General features: G+C 29.1%; 3 protein-coding genes across 3 annotated transcripts; all 3 read left to right on the forward strand.

The window, feature by feature from the left end:
- The first annotated feature begins 1,111 nt into the window (after nt 1-1,111).
- Nucleotides 1,112-8,580, forward strand: LOC145181954 (uncharacterized). Its single transcript, XM_090074980.1, has 5 exons — nt 1,112-1,179; nt 1,343-1,516; nt 3,495-3,547; nt 3,622-3,876; nt 4,994-8,580. Exons 2-5 carry the CDS (start codon nt 1,488-1,490, stop codon nt 8,503-8,505), a joined length of 3,849 nt encoding a protein of 1,282 aa, XP_089931106.1. The 5' UTR covers nt 1,112-1,179; nt 1,343-1,487; the 3' UTR covers nt 8,506-8,580.
- Nucleotides 8,581-11,730: 3,150 nt separating this feature from the next.
- LOC149876789 (uncharacterized) lies at nt 11,731-16,186 on the forward strand. Its single transcript, XM_090075117.1, has 5 exons — nt 11,731-12,690; nt 12,770-13,057; nt 13,457-14,073; nt 14,254-15,145; nt 15,188-16,186. Exons 1-5 carry the CDS (start codon nt 11,731-11,733, stop codon nt 16,184-16,186), a joined length of 3,756 nt encoding a protein of 1,251 aa, XP_089931243.1.
- A 212-nt stretch (nt 16,187-16,398) lies between these two features.
- LOC149876790 (uncharacterized) lies at nt 16,399-16,974 on the forward strand. Its single transcript, XM_090075119.1, has one exon. It carries the CDS (start codon nt 16,399-16,401, stop codon nt 16,972-16,974), a length of 576 nt encoding a protein of 191 aa, XP_089931245.1.
- Nucleotides 16,975-24,364: the final 7,390 nt, after the last annotated feature.

The raw sequence follows: 24,364 nt of genomic DNA on the forward strand, positions 1-24,364 counted from the left end.
GTATGTATGTATGTATGTATGTATGTATGTATGTATGTATGTATGTATGTATGTATGTATGTATGTATGTATGTATGTATGTATGTATGTATGTATGTATGTATGTATGTATGTATGTATGTATGTATGTATGTATATATGTATGTATGTATGTATGTATGTATGTATGCATGTATGTACTTCCTACATATACCAAGTATATTACACAGAAAATGAATCATAAAAATTAGAAAAGATTAGGTGAAACATTAAATTCATTTTCAAGTAAAAACCAATAACAAAAAAATAAACATAGCAACAAGACAACTGGTTTAACATATTTTCATTTAAAACTTTCAAACTAGAAAATGATTTTTGTTTTGCTTGAAACAGCTGCAAAATATTTAAAAATCTAAAACTTCATGTCTAATAAAATGTAAATTTGGTCACATGGTTTCACCCGACAAAAAAAATCTTAATTATTCTTATCGACTTTATTGCTCTAAGTGCCGTTAACGATGATTGCTTATTTAAGTAGTGTTAGGGACGACGCCGGAAAATTATAAAAAACGTCGGATTTTCTGATCGTACCATCAATCACTAATTGTACAAGTGGATAATAACAATTATCGAAGTGTACTAGATTGAAAATTACTGGAATAGATGTGCATAGTGATCATTTTGTTAATTTTTAAAGATATTCTTCTTTTTCTGAAAAGACAAAATCCGTCATAACCCATAACGTCGTAAAAAATTAATATTTTAATTTTTAACAGCTTTTGCCTGGTAATGTTCATTTTAGTGAATTGTTTGCCAAAAAAAGTTATGCTCAAAAGAAATGTTTGGTGGTGCAACCGAACACTCATAAAAACGAGACATGCCTTAAATCACTCGAGTAAGAAGTTTACAAATTAAACATTTGGCGATCCTCCTTAGAGGCAAAATATTGCGTTCTACACGTTTTACGCTTAAATAACTTAATTTGATCCTTTTATTTGATTAGTCGAATTATTTGATAAAGACTTTAACTTATCAACTTACATTGTTATTAAAAATAAAAAAATTTGACACCAACTTAAAAACAATTAACAACTGAATTTAACCTCAATGCCGGAGAATTTATTTGAAACGGTTTTTAGTATAAAAATTCAACAAAACGCGATCAAAATAATCTCAGTTCGATTGCTTGCATCTCGTTTGGTAATTTTTTCATTCTACAAAACTAATTCCAATTTTTTATTAATTTCATGGGTTTTTTTTGTTGTTGTAAATGTTTTTTTTTATGGTTTGATGTTGCATAATTCCTTTTTTTCTATTTAGCGTTGAGGTTTAAGTTTTTATTAGGTAATTTTAATTTCTTAAGCGAGCTGGTCTTTTTAAATTCAAGAAAAAAGTAGAAACAAACACTGGTATTGTCGACTAACCACCTATTCACATAAAGATCGCAGAAATTAATATTTGGGAAAAAAAGGGAAGTGGAAAAAGTGGAAAAAAGAAAAAAAAAGTAAATGTACATACTAGAGCGTGAAATGAACAGGTACGTCATTAAATGTACATCTGTTTTGTTGTACTTGCGTTATTTGTTACCTAATTCTTTAACAATTTTAGTTTCATAGATAGAAAAACCGTAAAATAGAGGGAGAAAAAGTGTTTTTCAGAAGTGAATAAATAACACAGAATGACGCAAGAGTTCAAAAATAATAACAAGTTTTGTAACTCAATATTAGGACTTAAATATGAGAAGTTTAATGCCAAAAACCTTACATTAGAATATAGTTTCAGAGAATGCTTTTAACTGTATGAAAGAGGCTGCAAAATCTGCAAATCTGCAAAATTTTAAAAACACTGCAAAATCTGTTCAATAATGAAAGATTGCATTCCGTTATTCTACTCATCTGATTCTGTTATAACATTCCCAAAAAAAACTCTGCAATTCATTTTCGACAAGTGCTTATTTTCCTCGCAAACCCTATAAATTCTGAAAAAGGTAAAATTTATCAGTAAAGAGTTGAAAACCAGAATAATTAATCATAAGTTGTATATTCATATTATTCTGTTCATATATAATGATAAATGATAATAATAATGAAAGCTTATTTTCCAAAAAAATTCTGGAATTCTTTTCTAATTTGAGAAATGGAGCATTTATCTGCTTGACATTCGCACTTTTTTCCTCGCAAATAATCTAACTTCTAAAAAGTAAAAGAAATCAGCAGAATTTAAAACCGGCATAAATTTTCATAAGTGACATATAATATCTAGTTTGGATTTCTAAGCAAATATTTGGATAAAGCCAGTACTTTCCAGCAACAAACATGGAAAGGAAATTTCAAAAAGTTACGAAACTTGCTATTAAATTACTATTGCTATTCAACGTACCTCAGTTTTCTTAAATCAACCAAGATAGAACCCAGGATTGCCGGTGGCTAATCACTTCAATCAGAGCCTTTAAACAAGTACATTTCGGCTCAAAAACAATTCAACTAAAACCAATTGAGCTTTCAAGATCATCTTAGACTTCAAAACCGTTCTTTAACAATTTATTGATCATTATTTCAAAATAGTGACGCAAGTCTTAATTTAAGCCAATCATGCAGGTACTGCTGCATAATTGAGATTTGCTGAAGTTTCTTTTAAAATACTTACTTAGGAATGATGAATAATTGGTTTCTTTTTGTTCTTAACATCCAGAGACCCCGTAAGTCAAGCCCCTTTAATAGTCATATAATTTATTGGTGAATATGAGTAGTTTTTTGCAACAACCACATTAATCAAATGACAATAATCTTCTCTCCAAATAAAAACCTGTTTTATAAATTAAACGTCGTATAAATTTTCTCGTTCATTTACACCGTATACTTTTTCAAAAATATCCCTCAAAAATAATCATAAAAAACCGCTCACACAAATTTTAAGTTTTTTTGGTCGTTGGTAAAAACTAAAGCTATTTGCTCCGTATATGGGTTTGCGTATCGTTTCATTTCCATATCGTTATCATACCCATACGATACCGGAAAAAAAAAGTATCATCGGAATGATTACAACGTAATATCGTTATAAAAATTTTAACCGGTATTGTAGTAAGTTTAAATCTCGGTTATACCGGAATTCTCGTCATTCTGATGATTTTTTTTTCCCGATATCATATCAGAATGATAACGATATGGAAATGAAACGATACGCCGACCCTTAGCTCCGTAACGTCATTAAACGTTATAGTACTTTCCGCAGAGGGAATTATAATATCGAAAAATATATTCCGTTTAAAGGAGATTTACTGGAGAAACAGTTTTATTTTATTTCTCAAGTACTTGTGTTTAGTGACATGGGGTTTCTGAAATAACTGCTCGGAATATATCTAACGGAATATTAGTTTCTGAAAACTCCGCAAATTTATTTCGACGCAACACTGGTTTCCTTACACTCGTTTACTAACCGCGAAAATCTTTTGCTGACGTATTTTAGAGCGTTTTAGTAAAATTTATCGTCGCCATAAACGGTTTTCTTTTTCGTAGGACGGCTTTACAAGACGAAGTTGTCATGGAGAATGAGTTCGATGATATTAAGGGTAATTATATATTCTTTATGTTTCCCATTTGAAACTGATTTTCAATTTTTACAAAAAAAAGCCTTCTCTTTTAGTTGAAAAATTTCCACAAGATGTGTTTACAACGCTTGCTGATTTGCTGACTTATGATTGGCAAAAGTTTGCTCGAGTTCTTTCAGTTGATGACTCAGCAATCGATAATGTAAAAGAAGAATTTGAAACTCCACGAGAACAAACTTTGCAAATACTGAACCAATGGCGTAAGAATAATTCATCAAAAAAATGGCGAGATGTGAAAAGAGGATTACTCTTTTGCAACCGTAAAGATTTGATCAGTGAATGCGAACGAAGTAGGTATCTTGAGCTTCATAGTTTTTGTGCTGCCTTTGCATGCCGAAGTTCTCCTGCTGTCCCTGAATGTTTTTTAAAGATGCTAGTAAAATACGTGATCAAAAAATGATTAAAAAAAAAAAATACAAATTATACAAAAAAGGCCATCTACATTCCAAATATTAAAGGAGATGTGAATGTTTTACTAACCTATTGCATAAAATTTTGAAAAGGACAAATTATATTTTTTCTAGCAGTTAATTTGAATTGCAAAATTTTCTTTGAAACGTTAAATTTCCGAATTTCAATTCTCATAATTACTTTTTCTAAAAAAAATTACATTTACGGCATTATTACATTGCATTTAATTTTTTACAACAATCATTAAATCAAACTTTAAATATTCCACTTGGAGTATTTTTATTGTGAAATATGTTTTTTACCAAAAAAACTTTTGAATGTAAAGATAATGAATTGAAAAAGTTAGAAACGAGTCATAAAACGTGATGAGGATTTTAACCACGTTGTGGTTTTACAAAACCATAGTTAAAAGGTAAACTTAAAGTAAACCGTCTTATATTATTTCAATGCTTATATTATTATGCTGTATTGTTTATATTATTTCATGTTATGTTATTTCAAATTAAAATATTTTCAAATGAAGTTTTTAAAATTTTTATGATTTCAGAAATTCGATTTCGAATTCGAGCTAATAGTTTTGACAGCGTGGTTTTGAAACTAAACATAAAATATTCCACTGGGATTTTATGTGTGAAATTTCTTTTACTTAAAAAAACTGTTATAACTTTTAATAGCGTTTATAGCTGTAGTAGTTTTGAAATAAAACAAATTTGTTGACAAAATACTTAATCGTAATGACAGCAAGCACATCAAAAATTAAATTCAGCATTTAGTGATAATTTTTTTTTTTGAATCTAATTTATATAGATCTTTAATATTTTTCTTTAATTTGATCTTTAAAGGGCTTAACCTTCTTTTAAGTCTTGGATATAATTTATTATGTATTCCCTATCAAAAACAGATAACGGCAAAATGCTAACCGTTTAAGAAGTAATTTCTAAACATGCCTCAAAAATATAATTGCGTTGTTAAAAATAAAATGCTTTTGTATTTTAGAGTTAATATCCCGACACTCCATTTTCGGTATCCTACCGCCGACAAAAGCCTTTTTTTCACGTGACGAAGAACTTAATCAAATTCATAAATACCTGTGCCGAACAAACTATTCGGGTAAATCAATCACGGTCTTAACTGGAATGTCTGGAATAGGAAAGACTCAGCTTGCTAGAAAGTATGCAGCATTTTATAACGACTATTTTGATAGTATTGTGTGGGTGGATGCAGCATTTGATAAAATACAAGTTTCTCTGACTAATCTCTGTCACCAACTAGGGTTAAGCGTAAAAGATTCTCATGGCGATCCGTTTTATATTGAAGTAATTGCTAGAAAAATACATCACTATTTTGAAAGAGAAAAAACGCTATACATCTTCGACAACGTGGATGATGAAAGTGTTAAGAGCTTTGAAAAATACGTGTCAAATAAAAAAAATGCATTTACTTTGGTAACATCGCAATGGAAATCATGGTCTACCGTTGTTAATCAAGTGCAAATTAACTCTTTCTTGCCTCAAGATGCGTTTCTTTTTGCAAAAAGTAATATTAAACAAATATTAGCAAACGACGATGAAAAACTAAAAGAAATAATCAAAGTGCTTCAATATCATCCACTTGCTATTAATCAAGCCATTTTCTATATAAACAACAACAGCATTTCTTTGCAGGAATATTTAGATCTTTTTCGATCATATCCTTTCGAAATGCTGGAGGAAGGTATCCTCACTGAAGTGGGAACAAAGTCTGCAATAAAATCAATTAGCATAGTATTAAACAAAATAGAAATATCGAATGAAAAATCAATGGAAATTTTAAACCATTTATCGTATTGCGATGGTCGACACATTACAAAAAACTTTATTCACGGTATTTCAAAACACCTGAAAATAAACGAAGAGCTTTTGATAAATCGAGCAATAAGTTTACTAGTAAGTTGTTCATTGCTTGATCGTTTCGACGATGACAATGATAGGTACGCGATGCACGAAATGACCCAGTTAGCGTGTAAATTTTATCAAAAACTCAAAGAAATAACAGAAATATGCAACGTAAACATCGCCCATTTTCTAAAATTAGAGTTGGAAGTGGTTAAGGAACACGTTGACGATGGGAAGCACTTCTATAACCATTTCATCCATATGTTTCGTATTAACAAACCAAAAATGTGTGAAGTGTTCCATCAACAGAGTTGGAGTATCCAAAAATTCTTATCAAACAAAGGTTTTTTTCGAGAAGCAATAAATATACTTGATGCCATTGAAAAGTATAACATAAAATGTTATGGAGCTGAAAATGAAATAACTTTAGATACAAAAGATAATATAGCAAACTGTTTGTTTGGAATGGGAAAATATAATGAAGCTTTAGAAATTTATTATCAAGTTGATAAAATACGAATAGATATTTTAGGTATCAATCATCCATCAACACTGGATACAAAAAATAATATAGCATTCTGTTTGAATAACATGGGAAAATATAATGAAGCTTTAGAAATTTATTATCTAGTTGATAAAATTAAAAATGATATTTTAGGTATCAATCATCCATCAACATTGGCTACAAAAAATAATATAGCGCTCTCTTTGAATGATATGGGAAAATATAATGAAGCTTTAGAAATATATTATCAAGTTGATAAAATACAAACTGATATTTTAGGAATCAATCATCCATCAACGTTGCATACAAAAAACAACATTTCAAACTGTTTATATGGAATGGGAAAATATAATGAAGCTTTAGAAATTTGCTTTCAAGTTGATAAAATTCAAACAAACATTTTAGGAATCAATCATCCATCAACTTTGGGTACAAAAAACAACATTGCAATCTGTTTGTATGGATTGGGAAAATATAATGAAGCTTTAGAAATTTATTATCAAGTTGATAAAATACGAACTGACATTTTAGGAATCAATCATCCATCAACGTTGCATACAAAAAACAACATTTCAAACTGTTTATATGGAATGGGAAAATATAATGAAGCTTTAGAAATTTGCTTTCAAGTTGATAAAATTCAAACTGACATTTTAGGAATCAATCATCCATCAACTTTGGATACAAAAAACCACATAGCACTCTGTTTATATGGAATGAGAAAATATAATGAAGCTTTAGAAATTTATTATCAAGTTGATAAAATACGAACTGACATTTTAGGTATAAACCATCCATCAACATTGGATACAAAAATTAATATAGCGAACTGTTTTAATAGAATGGGAAAAAATAATGAAGCTTTAGAAGTTTATTATCAAGTTGATAAAATACAAACGTATGTTTTGGGAATCAATCATCCATCAACATTACATACAAAGCATAATGTGGCAAACTGTTTGAATAGAATGGGGAAATATAAAGAAGCTTTAGAAATTTACTATCAAGTTGATAAAGTTCAATCTGACATTTTAGGAATCAAGCATCCATCAACTTTGGATACAAAAAACAACATAGCACTGTGTTTGTATGGAATGGGAAAATATAATGAAGCTTTAGAAATTTATTATCAAGTTGATAATGTACGAAATGATATTTTAGGAACCAATCATCCATCAACATTAGACACAAAAAAAAATATAGTGTTTTGTTTGTATGGAATGGGAAAATATAATGAAGCTTTAGAAATTTATAATCAAGTTGATCAAGAACAAAATGATATTTTAGGAATCAATCACTTGTCAACATTTGATACAGTAAATAATATTGCTCTTTATTTGTACGGAATGGGAAAATACAATGAAGCTCTAGAAATTTATTATAAAGTTGACAAAATACGAACTGATGTTTTAGGAATTAATCATCCAACAACATTGTCTACAAAAAATAATATAGGACTCTGTTTGTATGGCTTGGGAAAATATAATGTTGCTTTAGAACTTTTTTATCAAGTTGATAAAATACAAACTGATATTTTAGGAATCTGTCATCCTTCAACATTGGATACAAAAAATAATATAGCAGTCTGTTTGAATGATATGGGAAAATATAGTGAAGCTTTAGAAATTTATTATCAAGTTGATAAAATAAAAACGGATATTTTAGGTATCAATCATCCATCAACACTGGATACAAAAAATAATATAGCAGTCTGTTTGGATGTTATGGGAAAATATAATGAAGCTTTAGAAATTTATTATCAAGTTGATAAAATTAAAACTGCTACTTTAGGAATCAATCATCCATCAACGTTAAATGCAAAACATAATATAGCAAACTGTTTGGATGGAATGGGAAAGTATAATGAAGCTTTAGAAGTTTATCATCAAGTTGATAAAACACAAACTGATATTTTAGAAATCAATCATCCATCAACATTGGGTACAAAAAATAATATAGCAGTCTGTTTGTCTGAAATGGGAAAGTATAATGAAGCTTTAGAAATTTATTATCAAGTGGATAAAATACAAACTGGTTATTTAGGAATCAATCATCCGTCTACATTGCGTACAAAAAATAATATAGCAATCTGTTTGAAAATTTTGAAAAAGGGACAAATGGGAAGTTGAATCTTTTTTCGACTCATTTAGATGTATGCTATTAAATTTTTTATGCAATTTTTACATTTGTTTTTTAGTTTTAAAGGACTTTTTTTATCAAAAGTTCTCGATCGTATGTATGATGAATAATATGAGGATGATAGAAGTGGAGATAAATGGAGAAATTCATAACAAATGAAGGTGTCAAACTGAGTTAATGAATGAAGTAAAATTAATGAGTAAACGGTTTAACTTTAAATTCCTTACTTTTATGAAGTAAAGTTATTTAATTTTTCTAAGTTAAGTAAAAAATTTTTTACACTCTATTAAATATTTTGAAAATTTTTTTAAAAAAAATAAATTTTTATGAAAACAAAAGAACTTTTACTTTTTTCCCATTTATTTCCCTTATTGGGGAAAAGAAAACTAGTTCGTTTTTTAGTTTATATAGAATTTAATGAATTAACAATTCTTTATTATAATTCATCCGCGCTTATATTAATGCATAAGTCTTCCCCCGACAAAGATTTTAACTTTTTTCCGGAACCAAAATAAACGAGTCATGATCATCATAACTTTTTTTACAATATTGCCCTTTTAGTTTAGTAAAATTTAATTTTTCTTTCGAGAGTTTGACGTTGATTTTTTTAAAAACCACTTTTTTTTTGTAACCAGATTTTTAAAGTTTGCTCAGGCACAAATATTTGTAAATGATTTTAACACCTTCAGAGAGAGCAAAAAGTTTTCCACACCGTTTTAAATATTTTTTGTTTTTGTGTAAAAAGAAAATTGCAAAAGAAAGAAAGTTGTTAAACAGCTCACTTTTCTTTTCCGCTTACACTTACCCCAGTGTACTCTCTACTTTGCCCAGTTTACCCCAGTTTAACTTGAAGTTACCCAGGCCAGCCAGCACCGATACGTTGTGCCGAATTTGACGTCTTTTTTTTTGCGACCCTCTACGGTTAAGGCTCTAAATTTGTTTAATGTCAATTTCATTGCCACCGTGATGTAACAGTAATAGATTATAAACTTAACTTTTTCGAAAAAAAATCCAGCTTGCATCAAATTTTGAGAATTTCGGAAATGAAAACAAAAAATTTCACGTTCTCTAAGTCAAAAATTGAAATTTTTTTTTTCTCGAAAAGGTTGTTCTCGGAAAAAGTTGTCTAGTTTGACGAATTTCGACGAGAGAATGCTTAGTTATACAAATAAACATGACTAGCTTCAAATAAAATGAAATGCAATCAGAATTCTTAATTTATATCAAGCAGTAAGAAATCTATTTATATTGCAAAAAGTAAAAGTAACATAGTTACTTTTCTTGCTGTTGTTGTTAGTACTGTTGTTATTGCTCTTTCTTCCTATCCATCTCTGTCTTTACCTTCAACCACAGCGTTAGAACAGAGTGGACCCATGGTTCTTGCATGGTGTTGCATTATTATTAAGGTGGCTCTATGGTTAAAAAACAAATGCAACAAACTATTTGTGATGGCTTTTTGTTTTTGAAGAATGCGTTTCTTGCAACAGCTTTTTGTATTATAGGGAAGCGAAAGCATGCGATCTTTGTAATTGATTTTGTTATATATTATACTAACTTCTTGATTAAGAGCTGTCATTTTTACTCGTACTTAACTGCTTATTGTAAAAGGTAGTTAAACATGGAGCCCACGGAGTTTTCTTTGTGATTTAAGCTTGTTACAGTAATTATTATCCTGAAATTTTATTTGGTTGGATACTAAAGATATTTACAGATACTTGCAGCTAAGTTGTTATTATTTTTCTTCTGTAATATTTTAATGTTAAATACGTTGTCTCTATTTGGAGTAATTATATTTCGAAAGACAAGTACTGTAATTATTCGAAGTGCATTTTATATTGGTCTGACTTTAAAAATAATTTAAAATTTTCTGCTATTTTGGACTTGCTTTCATTAAAAACATTTAAGTTAATTTGGTTGCTGGTAGGCAGTCCAAATGTGCTTTACATTGACTAAAAGGAAATTTCATTATACGTGCAGATTTTAATTGTTATCATTGTTCTTTAGTACAATCATTTGAGATTCATTTTTATCTTAATTATTTGTCTAACATATTTCATCTTAACTACTATCAACACTTGCATTCATCTTAAAGAGTTGTGTATAAACTCATTTAATATCATTATTCCCTTATTTTTTAAAATATTAATCTTTGAGATTCTAGATTTGCACCATGTCCAATCTTTCCACTAAACACAGAGTTCGTACAATGAATAGGGTTGCCAGGTGTCCGGTTTTGAACCGGACAGTCCATTATTTCAATTGTCTGTCCTGTAAAAAACGAAAATAAATACCGGACTTGTAAATGTCCGGTTATTTCAAAACTAAGGAATATCTGTTTTTCTTCATTGAGTGTTTACGCATTATTTTTAAAAAAATAGCCAGAATTTATTATTTTTTAAAAATAATAAATTCTGGTTATTTTTTTAAAAATAATAAATTCTGTTTTTATTAGTGAAAGTTTTTAGTTACGTTTAATTATATTAAACCATAGTCACAAGAATATTCTTGTGACTATGATTAAACGCAAAGGAATTTAATTTTCGAACGTTCAAATTTTAGAATTATTATTGGAGTATTGAAAGTTTGTGTAAATTATAAAATAAACGCAAACAAAAATTTATTAAAAACTGTTAAATTTTTCAGGTTTTTGCAATTTCAAAAAAAAGCAATCTATAAAAAGCATTCGAGACTAACATTAAATATAACTATGAAAGTAAAAAATAAAATATATTAGAAGCAGGTAGGATGTATAATAGCACTATTAAAAACTAAAAAAGAAATTAAAAATTTGTAGTGTAAAAGTAATAGTAAATGTACTTTTCTGTACTAATTTACTTCAAGGCTTGTTTTTAAAAGGTTACGATTTTCAAATTAAAATTGAAAATTAGTATTGTATTGTAGTATAAAAGTAATGGTAAAAGTACTTTTAACTTTGATAACTTTTCTCAAATTCGAGCAGAAGTGACGGGGGTCACAAAAGTTTCTATATATCTTTTCATATTTTATTATTAAAATTTAGAAAAAAGTAGGGGGTCCCTCGGCTCATTATTCCTTGTATATCCTTATAAAATGTATTGTAGTATTAGTATATATATATTGTTCCGTCTTTAGCTCTCCAAATGAAACAAAATGAATTTTCAAGAAGAATGTTAGGGGGCTCGGATGTATGAGAAAGTGTCCGGTTTTTTTAGAAAAGAAATCTGGCAACCCTAACAATGAACATAAATTCAGTTATGAAAATATTTAATCAAACTAATGAACTTATAAGAGCTGATAATCACACAGAAGTTTCAAATGAACTTATAACCTTACGAGAGACTGCTGCAGATAAGTTTGAAAAAATCAAAGTGTTAGATGAAGAGATTTTTGTTTTAATTGAAGATGTTGATGAGTTACAACTTGATGATGACAATGCTACTCAATTTACACTTAACTATAAACGTGAGATTTTGAAAATTAATACTTTCTTAAAACAATTCGATTCAAAAAGTAATGAATCCAGTTCCGTTACTACATTTAAAACTAACAAGGTGGTTAAACTTCCTGCATTAAACCTTGAACCATTTGATCGCAAAGCAGAAAATTGGCATTCATTTTTTGAAAACTTTAACTGTGCTATTAACCAAAATGAAGAGTTGTCTAATATTCAAAAAATGACATATTTACGAAACTTAGTACAAGGCCAAGCATTATCTGCAATCACAGGGTTATCGCTTTCCAATGGTAATTATGTAATTGCATTAGATATTTTGAAAGATCGTTTTTCAAATAAACAAACATTGATATCTTCTCACATGAAAAAGCTTTTATCTCTAGAGCGTGTAATCAACATAAAAAATGTCAATTCTTTAAGAAGAATTTTAGATATGATTGAAATCCAGGTTCGTAGTTTAGAAAACCTTGGAATTAATTCCTCAATGTATGGTCCTTTGTTGATCCCAGTAATACTCGAGAAATTACCTGATGAACTTAACCTAATTATCAGTCGTAAATTAAATGATAATGAAACTTGGGAAATAAGAAATGTGCTTGATGTACTAAAATCTGAGTTAAGAGCACGTGAACAGAGTAGCAATTCTGCAGAACCTTCTAGTTTACCATTCACAGCCAGTACTTTTCATTCTACTGGCATATCAAATAAAAGGCGAGCAACCTACTTTGAAAGAAATAATTATGTTAATAATATACCCTTTAATAAAAAATAATTTTACTGCTACTCAACTTTCATGTATTTTCTGCAATAATAACCACAAGCCACATCAATGTCAAGTTATTACAAATGTTACAGCTCGAAAGAAGATTTTGAGCGAGAAAAGGCGATGCTTTCGTTGCCTTTGCGATGGACATTTTAGTCATCAATGCCCTTCTTCCTTTAAATGTTTTAAATGTGGTGGTTTACATCATATTTCAATTTTTGATCATGACAATCGAAAGGATCATGCAAAATCTAACAATGAAAAACAAAATGCAAATTTAACCTCGGTTGCCAGTGCTTCTTTACTTCAGACTGAAGCTGTTTTGCTGCAAACTGCATTAGTATTGGTTGAAAATGAAGACCACTCCCAATCTGCAACCTGTTGACTCCTGTTTGATAATTGTTCGCAGCTCAGCTATATTTCTACATCAGCATGTGCCAAACTTAAATTAAAACCATTGTGCAAAAAAGAAATCCATATCAAGACTTTTGGACATGGTAGCATTTCAGAGGTCTTAGACAGAGTTAGGTTGTGTGTCAAAAGTATTTATGGTTATTACATTGTCATAGAATGCTTTGTTAAAGACATTTGTTCTCCTTTAAATGGACAGCACATTGGTAATGCTTCTAGTAACTATAGCCATTTGAGAGGTCTATGGTTAGCTGATGATAATAAATTAAATGATACTTTATCTGTTGATATATTGGTTGGAGCTAATTTTTATTGGAAATTTATAGAAAATTAGGTCATTAGAGGAGTTAGTGGTCCAGTAGCTATTAAATCAAAAGTGGGGTACATTGTTAGTGGACCTATCATTGTTGAAAGGGATAAGGTAGATAATTCAACTGTTTTATCAACACATGTTTTAAAAATAGACTCTGAATTTGTCAATAGCCTATTAGCAATTAAAAAGGAGTTAAATTCATTATGGGACGATACTAAGTTTAATGTAATTGATGAGGTCATATGTGATCAGTTTAAAAATAATATAAAGTTTGATGGCCAAATGTATGAAGTTGAGTTACCATTTAAATCAGATCATCCGGTGTTAGGTGATAATTATAATTTAAGCAAGAGTAGGTTTTTGGCATTGGAGAAAAAGTTTATGAAAGATTCAAATTTATTTACATCTTACAATGATATTATTAAAGATCAATTGTCAAAGGGCATTATTGAACAAGTGTCCACATTTGAAAGCAACATTGGCGATGTTCATTATTTACCCCATCGTCCAGTTATTCGTAATGATAAGCAAACTTCAAGAATTCGAATTGTCTTCGATGCAAGTTCTTCTATATCTGGTCCCTCATTGAATGAGTGTTTGTTTTCTGGACCATCTCTTACAACTTCTTTGTTTGGAGTGTTATTACGTTTTCGTTCAAAGCGAATTGCCTTCATTACAGATATTTAAAAGGCATTTTTAAACATATCATTGGCTAAAAAACACCGTGACTTTGTACGTTTTATATGGTATCATGACTTGTTTGATTTAAATAACACTAAATTGAATTCAGCTGCATTAAGTACATATCGTTTATGCAGATTGTTGTTCGGTGTAACATCTTCTCCCTTTTTATTGTCTGCAACACTTCTAACTCATGCAGAACGTTATCTAAATAGCAATCCTGAGTTTGTTAAAAAACTTATTCAATCACTTCATGTAGATGATTTAAACACAAGTACTGATTCTGTTGCTGAAGGACTTAGATTTTATAAAAAATCCAAATCATGTTTAAAAGAAGGTGGATTTAATCTGAGAAAGTTTGAGTCAAACTCAAAAGAGTTATGCAATTTGATTCAAGAGGATGACTTTATTTCGTGCAATATATCAAAAGGTTTAGGCTTAAAATGGAATAAATCAGAAGATTGCTTTATTTTTTCGTTTCAAGAACTTCTTAAAACTGTTAACTCTAACCCAACAAAAAGAGACATTCTTAAATTTATAGCTAGCTTCTATGACCCTTTGGGACTTCTAAATCCAGTCATTGTAAGATGTAAAATATTGTTTCAGTCTATTTGTAGACTGAAACTCAGTTGGAATGTAGAAATAGATGGTGATATTTTGAATGAATGGAATCAAATTGTTCATGATTTAATTTCTGTACCATTTGTTTGTGTGCCAAGGTGGCATATAAAATTGGATGACAAACCAGATAATTTTAAATATGAGTTGTATGGTTTTAGTGATGCAAGTCTAAAAGCATATGGGTGTTGTGTTTATTTGAGATGTTGTACTAACAACAATTACAATACTTGTTTAGTCACTTCTAAATCTAGAGTTTCTCCTTTAAGTAAAAGTACAATTCCAAGGCTGGAATTAAGAGCCATGTTATTATTAGCAAACTTAATGTCAGTTGTTTCCAAAGAATTATCTAGTGTTTACAATATTTCTCAAATAAAATTATTTTCTGATTCTATTATCTGTCTAAACTGGGTTAATAATGAAAGTTAAGTCTATGAATTGTTTATTCAAAAGCGTTTAGAAAAAATTCGGTTGTTATATGATGTTAAATTTTGGGATTATATTGAGAGTGAAAGAAACCCAGCAGATATTATATCACGTGGGAGTAAATTTAGTGATTTTCAAAATAATGAACTTTGGTTCAAAGGTGCCAAATTTTTGTATAATGATTCTGTTTCCTGGCCAGGCTTTGATTTCAAAAAGCAGGGATTATCATTCCATTCTGATGTTGCAACATTGATGACATCTGTCGATTCACCTTTAAATTTAGAATTTATGCATATTGAGAGATTTAAAAATTATGACCATCTTCTGAGAGTCACTTCATTTGTTTTGCGTTTTGTCAGTATAGTTAAAAAGGAAATATATATGGGAGGGTTTTCTTCTACTCCTAATGCCATAGACGTAAACCAAGCTGAAACTCTTTGGATTAAATATATTCAAAAAAACATAAGTTTATTAAAATCGTATAGTCAGTTGAAGAAAGATTTAGGTTTTTTCATTGAAAGTGGTGTTGTTCGTTGTTTAGGTCGTCTTGGTAATGCCCCAATTACATACAATTCAAAACATCCAATATTTTTGCCTAAAAAAAGTTTATTTAGTGAACTATTAATATTACATTGCCACTCAATAGTAAAACATAATGGAGTAAAGGAAACATTAACTCAATTGCGTTCCAAATTTTGGATTCCAAAAGCTCGAAATACTATTAGGAAGCTTATCAAAAAATGCTATGTGTGTAGACGATATGATAGCAGACCTTATAAATATCCTATTTCACCTCCCTTACCTTTGTCAAGGCTAAATGATGAATATGCTTTTAAATATGCCGGAGTAGATTATTGTGGTCCTATTTTTGTTAAAAATATTTATTTTGGAGATGAAATGTTTAAAGCTTGGATATTTATTGCAACTTGTTCTAGTACACGTTTTCTTCATTTAGATCTTTTACCTGATTGTTCTACACAGTCATGTGTTCGTTGTCTACGTCGTTTTATTGGGCATTATGGTTGACCCTATGAGATTGTCAGTGATAATGGCACATATTTCTCAGCAGATGAAACCCAAGCTTTTGTTTCTTCTAAGAGTATCCGTTGGCATTTCAATGTGGCTGCAGCGCCGTGGTGGGGTGGGTTCTTTGAGAGAATGGTTAGGACAATAAAAAGAACTCTTAAAAAGATATTAACAACATCAACTCTTAAAAAGATATTAACAACTATGAAGAAATGCTCACAATTCTTTCTGAAATCGTAATCATAACAAACAACAGGCCTATTACCTTTATTTATGAAACACCTGGTAATGAATCTTTAACACCTAATCATCTTATGTTTGGGCGTAAGCTTAATTTAGAATCGTCGCATTCAAATATCCCTTCTGATGAGGAACATAATTTAAGTAAACAGTATTATCATAGTAAAACCATTCTGGAGCACTTTTGGCAGAGATGGAAAAATGAATATTTAATCGAACTAAGAGAATTTCATAAATATCGCAAATCTCAAAGCTCTGGTCACATCATTAAAATTGGTGATGTCGTTATAATAGATGATCCGAAAACGTCACGTTGCGAATGGAAGTTAGGTATCGTACAGGAATTAATAATATCAAATGATAATCTGATTCGTGCAGCATCAGTTAGATGTATTTCTACTAATAAACCTCAAGTTATAAAAAGGCCAATTAATAAATTATATCTATTAGAGGAACATAAACCTATTCAAGCTTCAGATATTAATAACAATGTAAATATAACCTTTATCGATGAAAAGAATATACCCTTAGTGAATAAAGACACTTAAGTGGGGGCCAGTGTTGCATTACTTATTAATGCAACAAACTATTTGTGATGGCTTTTTGTTTTTGAAGAATGCGTTTCTTGCAACAGCTTCTTGTATTATAGGGAAGCGAAAGCATGCGATCTTTGTAATTGATTTTGTTATATATTATACTAACTTCTTGATTAAGAGCTGTCATTTTTACTCGTACTTAACTGCTTATTGTAAAAGGTAGTTAAACACATGGTCTTGGCTGTGGCAGATTGACCTGTCCCATGCATTGTTGATTTTTCTTTATCTGATACTCTAGGAAACCCTCCTCCCAATAGATGGTAATCTCTGCATCCCGAATACCAAACCTCGGATGTGTTTGGGTTGAAGCATTTGAAACGAAATAACCAGAATAACTAACAGTTTTTGAACAAAATAAAGTTTGTACAATAATCAAATTACATACACAATAAATGAAAACTGTCATTTGTTTTTGAATTATAAAATTCTTTTGTAAAAAGCGTATAAACAAAATAAATATGAAAGTAGAAAACTACTAAGAAATAAATTCATCAGCTTTTATTTTAAACTAAATAACAATTTTAATGCATCAGTATCTAAAAATAAAATATTCCAAAAAAATTAATTTATAGACATCTAATGTTTCAAACTTTTACTTCAGTGATCATTATAAGCATACGCTCAGTATTACAATCATAACTATTCATCCTTTTTTCCATGAAGTTTTCAAATCTTTGATGACTATGCAATGTTTTTTTGCTTTTTACATTTTTCTTATAATGACTACCCAGTACTTTTAAATAAATCTCAATCATGGGCAGTCTAGAGGATTAGCTGTTTTACGCATAAAGTTCATATTACTTTGTTCATATTATTCTGTTGCCAGTTAATTACTTGATGCTATAAAACATTATTATATCGCATATTGAGAGGTAAAGGACGCTTTTGTAGGTATTCTTTAAAGTATATTTTACTAGTAATGTCAATTTCATTGCCCCAATAATAAAAAAAAAATTTCCGGCTATGGCTAGATATAGGTTTTGGTGTTATTCTTGCTGTTTAAGTATTCAAGTTGAAGAAGCAGCCATTTTGCACAACTATAGTGAGCAGGAATTGGTGAAATTGCTGTGGAAACAGAACGGTTGGAATTATCATGTAAAGGTTTCATTCATCTTTGTTGGAGAGTACCAAAATTTTTGTTACATCAAAAACGAGCAAACATGTGTATGTCCTATGCGTCCGCAAAAAACGATGGTGCTAGACGACTTTTTTAAAATTGGTTAGTTTAACTCTCATATTTGAGAATTACAAAACCTTTTTTCTTAAGCATGCATTTTTGTTTTTTTCTTTGACTTTTTTTTCATATACCTTTACACTATGAGTGGATTTTTTCGTTGGGCGGCGGATTTTCCTAATATTTATGATTATGATGTTGTGTTCAGAGTATTATTGAGTGATGCGGATATGACAAAGCGGTTGGTTCTATGTAAGTGTAATGGTAGCGCAAATATAGAGAGTGATAGAATGTGAGGTAGGACTGCCGGTGTGTAACGCAGATATAGTAAAGCGCGATAGAAACATCAGACTTTTTAATAATAACTTTTAACGCATAAAGCAATAATCAAATTACTACTAATAATAATATCGCTTTACTCAAAATGCAAACAAAAATAAAAATACTTACGACTGGTTTTTTTTTTTCTCTTACTTATTTTTCTTAATCAATATTCGCAACTATTTCTCATCAATATATATATTCTCTTAATATCAACTCATACATACAATAATACATAATACTTATAATAATGTAAACTGAAAATTACTCAAATATTTTCTTACCAACTCTTCTCATAAAGTTCTCTTTTAAATTCTCCATTAATTCTTCTCATAAGTTTCTCTTTTAATTTTCCATAAATTCTTTTCATAAGTTTCTTATTAAATCCTCAAAAACTCTTTTTCTCTTAAAATCCTCTTTAGTATCTCTTAAAATTAATTTCTCATCAGATTCTCTTATAGGGAGAATTTAACAAAATCTATTTAAACTTCTTCTTCTCTTAAATCTTATTCTCCTCCTTCTCCCTCTCGTCTCCCCTCTTCGTTTTTTCTGTCTCCCCACTTTTTATAGTTTTTGGTTGTTTTTTTCGTTGCCTTACTCATTCATCATTTATTTATCATGACAGGTTGAATAAGTCTCCATGTGTACGCCTTTTAGTCGTTATTTTTAACTTTTCTTCTTTTTCGCTTTATCATGACAGGTTTTACAAGTTTTCTTTTTATTAGTCTTTGTCTCAGCAAGGCTACAGAACTTTCGAGAACTTTACTAATTAAATTAACATCATTGTATTTCTAATCGTGTTTGGGAAAACAGTTTTAAACATTAATGATGTGACTCACTCATTGATCATGTGTATCCACCTGGTATTTTGGTTGACTCACTCTTTTCTTCGTTTGAATGTTATATGCTTGAGTCGGGTGAAAAACTTAAAGATAATTTTTTTCTTTTACAGTTTTCTCATTTTCCCTCCTCACAATATGGTGCCTAAATTTATTATCATTATCATTTTCTGTCATTACTCTCAGAAAAAACGAAAAGAAAAAAAATGTCTGTAATTTAAATAGTAAAGCATCATACCTGCATATTATCCTAGCTAAATTAGCTAGGATCCTGGCTAATTAATTTGAAAATGTTTTCCTTGTATATAGGAAACAAAAGATTGGCTTTGTCTAAGAACTCTTGAGTATGTTGGCTCATTTGTTTCTTTACTCATCTCTAGGGTTCTCATCTTTAAAATTTTAATATACTGGGTATACAGAGCAATGATTCTATTCCTAAATTAAAAAGTTACAACATTTAAAAAATGTCATAATTTCAAAATATAGCATAAAAACTTATATGTAATTATATTTCACTGATAAATATGTTTCACAAAATACTTAACTTTTATGAGAAATTTTTGCTAGAGAAAATTGCTGATATTTAGTAACTTACTTAATCGACCTTTCACTGATGATAAAATTTTCATCAAAGCCTGCCTTGCTCCAAATGTTAATCAGCTCCCTTATGATGCGCACATTTTATATTTCGTTTCTGCTATAAGCATAACACATGCCATTACTGCATTTAAATTTGCCTGTACTCTCCAGAGGACATCCAATTTTAGATGACAATGTTTTGATTGCATTTGCATGACTCTGGTTAATCCAGTAAATTCTGAGACAAACTTTCCCACCGGTTGGAAGTCTATTTGGAGAAAATATCTGGAGAGGGTACCCCAACAGATAAAAAGTTCTTCTTCCTCTAGCTTTTCCAACATGCCCTGCACTAGCCATATTTAACACTATTTTCTATATTATAAAATACAATAGAATTGATCACAAATTATACAATGTTTTTATATTTCTTTTACATGTATGTAAAAATTTTCACAATTAAATTTATATTACTGAAACTAGAATTAAGTAGCAGCATACAATATATACTGCCACTGTTTTTCAACATCCTAATAACCGATATTTTATTAAATATTTATTGTATTACTAAATATATCTGCAGAGTTTTAATCATAAAATGCAAAAAAAATCTGCTAACTCATTAAAATGTAATTTTTTTCTAAAACACCTTCTTCAGCTTAACAATGGCTATGAGCCCAGATTATTTTATACCCTAATACAAAGAAATAAACTTTCCTCTACGCCTTAAAGTTACAATTTGATTTTGTATTGATTATAAATAAGTTAAAGGTAATTTAAGAAAAATTTTACAATAAGTCTAATTGTACAATGCATTTATAACAACTTTTTTTATTTTTCCTAAAGTCTGCGTTATAATTGTTTAAGAGAAAACTTTCCCAAATTCATTGAGCTGAGTCTGGCATTCTAAAAATAATTCTTTATATGTCAGTAAATTCTTAAAACCAAAATATTTGCAAAATTGACAAATTTTCTGTTAATTCGAGAAAATTTGGATTATAATTCACCTTTAAAGCATTTATACATTTTTTGGGACAAACACAGGTACTTTTGATAAACCCTTGTCGTAAAAGCTGATCACTGGTTACCAAGACATACTTATCCATACAAATACCTTTTTTATATAATAGTTTTTGATGGAGGCAGAAAATTTTAAATCAGGGAAAAGACGTACACGCTGAGACTTATTTACCTGTCAAGTAAATAAATGATAAGTAGATGTAGCAATGAAATAAACAAGTTCAAAAATAGAGTTACAAATGACTTCTCATTAAACAAACGAAAAAAATGAGGAAAAGGACTTCTTCTTGCATATGCGAATAAGAAGAAGGAAAAGTTCGAGTTCCTAAATAAACAAAAAAAGAGGTAGACGGATTTTTAAATAGAAGTTAAAGAGAGTTTTTAAAAAAGATTTTTAAGAAGAATTTTAAGAGAAAGAGAGTTTTTTTATTATTGAATAATTTGAAATTGTTGATAAAACAGAAGAAGTAAAGAATTAGATAGAAGTCCAAAGAAAAATTGATTAAAAAACAGTAAGCAAAAGTTTTAAAAATAAAATGAAGAAAAGATGTTTGTTTAAAGCTAAAAGAGCTAAAGAGGAGTAATTGATTAAAATAGTAGTAAACACTACAAATAGAGTCAGAGAGTACTATTTACATTTTACAAGGATAATGAATAAAATAATGCTAACCATTTCAGGTGCGGGTTTAGCTTTTTAAAGAAGTTAGTCAAGAAATGTTAACGCTTCTAGATATAGAGAGGGGCGGGGGAGGGAGCCCCCTTCAAACGAGAGGGCAACTTAAATTTGCCTTCTCGTTTGTTGAGGGAACAAATTTAAGTTGCCCCCTCGGGTTCAAAATTTTTTAAAAGAAACCACTTGTTTACAAACTCTTACAAAGAGGCTCAAACGATATTTCATTACGGACGCTAAAACGGACATCGAGCATTGGACCTGCTCAATCTGCCAAGCTTTAGTCTCTCTCCCATCTTCGTAAAGTTGTCGTAAAAAAATCTCTTTTTCTTTTCTACAAATACTATCATGTTTACTACTTAAAGGAGCTACTATCTCTAGTTCCATCAACTAAAACTTATTCTCGCTATTTAGCAAAGTCTGAAGCACTAATTATTTCAGGCACCCCTTTTTATGAATTCAAAAAAGAAGCATAGGTTTACACTAATTTAGATCAACTAGAGAAAAAAAATACAACACACTAATTAAAAACACTACCATAAAACTTCAAATTTAATACACAGTATAATTAATTTATGACGAAACAGTCACAACAATCTTTCTACTTTTAGCTACTTTTTAAGTTCAGTTTTTAATTGATCGTTAATACCTTAAACGTTAATACCAGTACCTTGAAACAAATTCCTAATTTTACTTTAATTAGTCTCACAAGTTTAACCTGTTATATTTTGGTAATTTATAGAATTTTTGTGGGAATAAATTTTTTCTACAAATTAAACCAATCGCCTAAAAAAAAAGCGTATTAAAAAAATTGTTACGAAACAAAAACTAAAAGTGTGTCATGGTACTTCACTCTCCCCTACATTATTTCCGAAACAATGCTAAAAATAATTAAAATCTAAATAGACACACAACATATTATTACCATTTATATAACAAAAATTATTAATATTAACATGAAAGATACAATATAGTAATAACATAATAATATACAATATAGTAGCAACACAATGTAGTAATAACATGAATGTTATTCGTAAAAATTAGTAAACAATGTAAACAACTTTGCGATGCGGCCGGTGAACAGTTATCACATACCATAACTGTATTGAAGTCATTTTTTTTCCTAAACTGCTGGCTAATGATCAATAAAGTAAATTTCAAGTCATGAAAGTTTACTAAATTAGAACCATATTTTTAGTTAAGCAGGGTAAACTGGGGTGATGACGCTGAGTAGAACGTTTAAAAAGGTAGAACTAAAAAAAAAGAGAAAATAAATATTTAATAAAATAAATCATATTTAAATTTGTATAAACATAATGCTCTTAATTAAAATATAAAATATACAGTACATCAAAAAGTAAAATCATATATATTTTTTAAATATAAAAACTGATAAAATCCTATTTACCGATTGAAGGCATTAAGGTTACTAGAGAGTAAAAAAAAAGTATATTAGAAACAAAAATTTGAAATATTATTTTATATTAAAAAATCTAATTAAAATAATTTTATTTTCATAATTTTAATTTTTTTTACTTCATGTTTTATAAAATCTAAAATAAGAAAATTTTCATTTTAAACTTAAAAAATATTTTAAAAAAGTAATACAAACATTTCACTTTTTTTTCAATCAAATTCAATTAAACTGATATGTTGGAAGAACAACTACTTGTAATATTTATACTTATTCTTAGTCTTATATTTATTACATAATTAACCTTGTTCATTGGTTGTTTGAAATTGAAGAAGGACTGACCACTGGAACTTTAACAACACAATTTGTTCAGAAAAAAGGTAACTGTATTGTATTTTAAAAAAAAGATTTTGTTACTAATATGGTGCAGACACTAGATATTACATAAACTAATTATTTATAGAGTAATTTTAATCAAAATTTAAACAACTTAAAAAGCATTAAACATAAAATATTAAAAGTTAACTTAAAAATTAACAAATAAAAAAAACTTGTCAAAGAAAATGAATAATAATAAAAAAAAAAAAGGTTAACAGTTTTTATCTGTAAAATTTAATCTACGATTTTTAAGTGCAAATAAGTCAATAACTTTTTCAACATCAGGTTCTATCTCTTGGTGAATATGCAATAAAGCAAAACTGTTCATTCTCTCAGATGACATAGTACTTCGTGTGTAGTTTTTTAATCGTCTCATAGCTGAAAATGATCTTTCACACGAAGAAGAGGTTACAGGCAATGTTCCTAGAATGCGAAGACAAACTCTTAAATTTGAAAATTGATTGTTAGGAATACTTTTTAAAGTACTTGAAATATTATCTGGTAAGCAAATTTTTTCTTGAGCCCAATAGCTTTCCCACAAATCAAGTTCTGCACTTAAAGAAATTGCACATGGCAAATCTGTTGAATAAAAATTTACAAAAGATTGAAACTTAATTTTCCACTCAATCTTCTTAGAAACATAAGACATATTTTGTCTGGAATAATAACCAAACCATCATAAGCAACCAAAGCATCATCACTAAATCTGTTATTAACTTCAAATAGGAGGTGATCGATAAGTGGTATGGTTAACGATTTCTTAAAATAATCTGAAGTTGAACATGAAGGAACATTATTTCTATATATTTGATGACTTGATACTCTTGGTTTAACCTCAGCAACATCAACTTTAGAAGCAATACAAAGAATTGTATCATAACACTTTATGTGATAATCATCTATTAAATTTCTAAGTGTCAACATACAACTTTTTAAAGCTGAAATAG

The sequence above is a fragment of the Hydra viridissima genome, unplaced genomic scaffold (genome assembly GCF_058129835.1).
Source record: "Hydra viridissima isolate aposymbiotic clone 2 unplaced genomic scaffold, HvirCarnegie_v1 scaffold_18, whole genome shotgun sequence".
In the NCBI taxonomy this organism is placed as follows: domain Eukaryota; kingdom Metazoa; phylum Cnidaria; class Hydrozoa; order Anthoathecata; family Hydridae; genus Hydra; species Hydra viridissima.

Bases quoted from the DNA above. Each gene is read 5' to 3' on its own strand.
- LOC149876790 (XM_090075119.1), top strand. From the start codon at position 16,399: ATGCTCACAATTCTTTCTGAAATCGTAATCATAACAAACAACAGGCCT.
- LOC145181954 (XM_090074980.1), top strand. From the start codon at position 1,488: ATGTACATACTAGAGCGTGAAATGAACAG. The intron at 1,517-3,494 runs GTACGTCATTAA...TCTTTTTCGTAG, and splicing joins CTAGAGCGTGAAATGAACAG to GACGGCTTTACAAGACGAAG. The intron at 3,877-4,993 runs GTAGGTATCTTG...TTTGTATTTTAG, and splicing joins GATCAGTGAATGCGAACGAA to AGTTAATATCCCGACACTCC.
- LOC149876789 (XM_090075117.1), top strand. From the start codon at position 11,731: ATGAACATAAATTCAGTTATGAAAATATTTAATCAAACTAATGAACTT. The intron at 12,691-12,769 runs GTTAATAATATA...AATAACCACAAG, and splicing joins ACTTTGAAAGAAATAATTAT to CCACATCAATGTCAAGTTAT. The intron at 14,074-14,253 runs GTTATTACGTTT...TCGTTTATGCAG, and splicing joins ACAACTTCTTTGTTTGGAGT to ATTGTTGTTCGGTGTAACAT.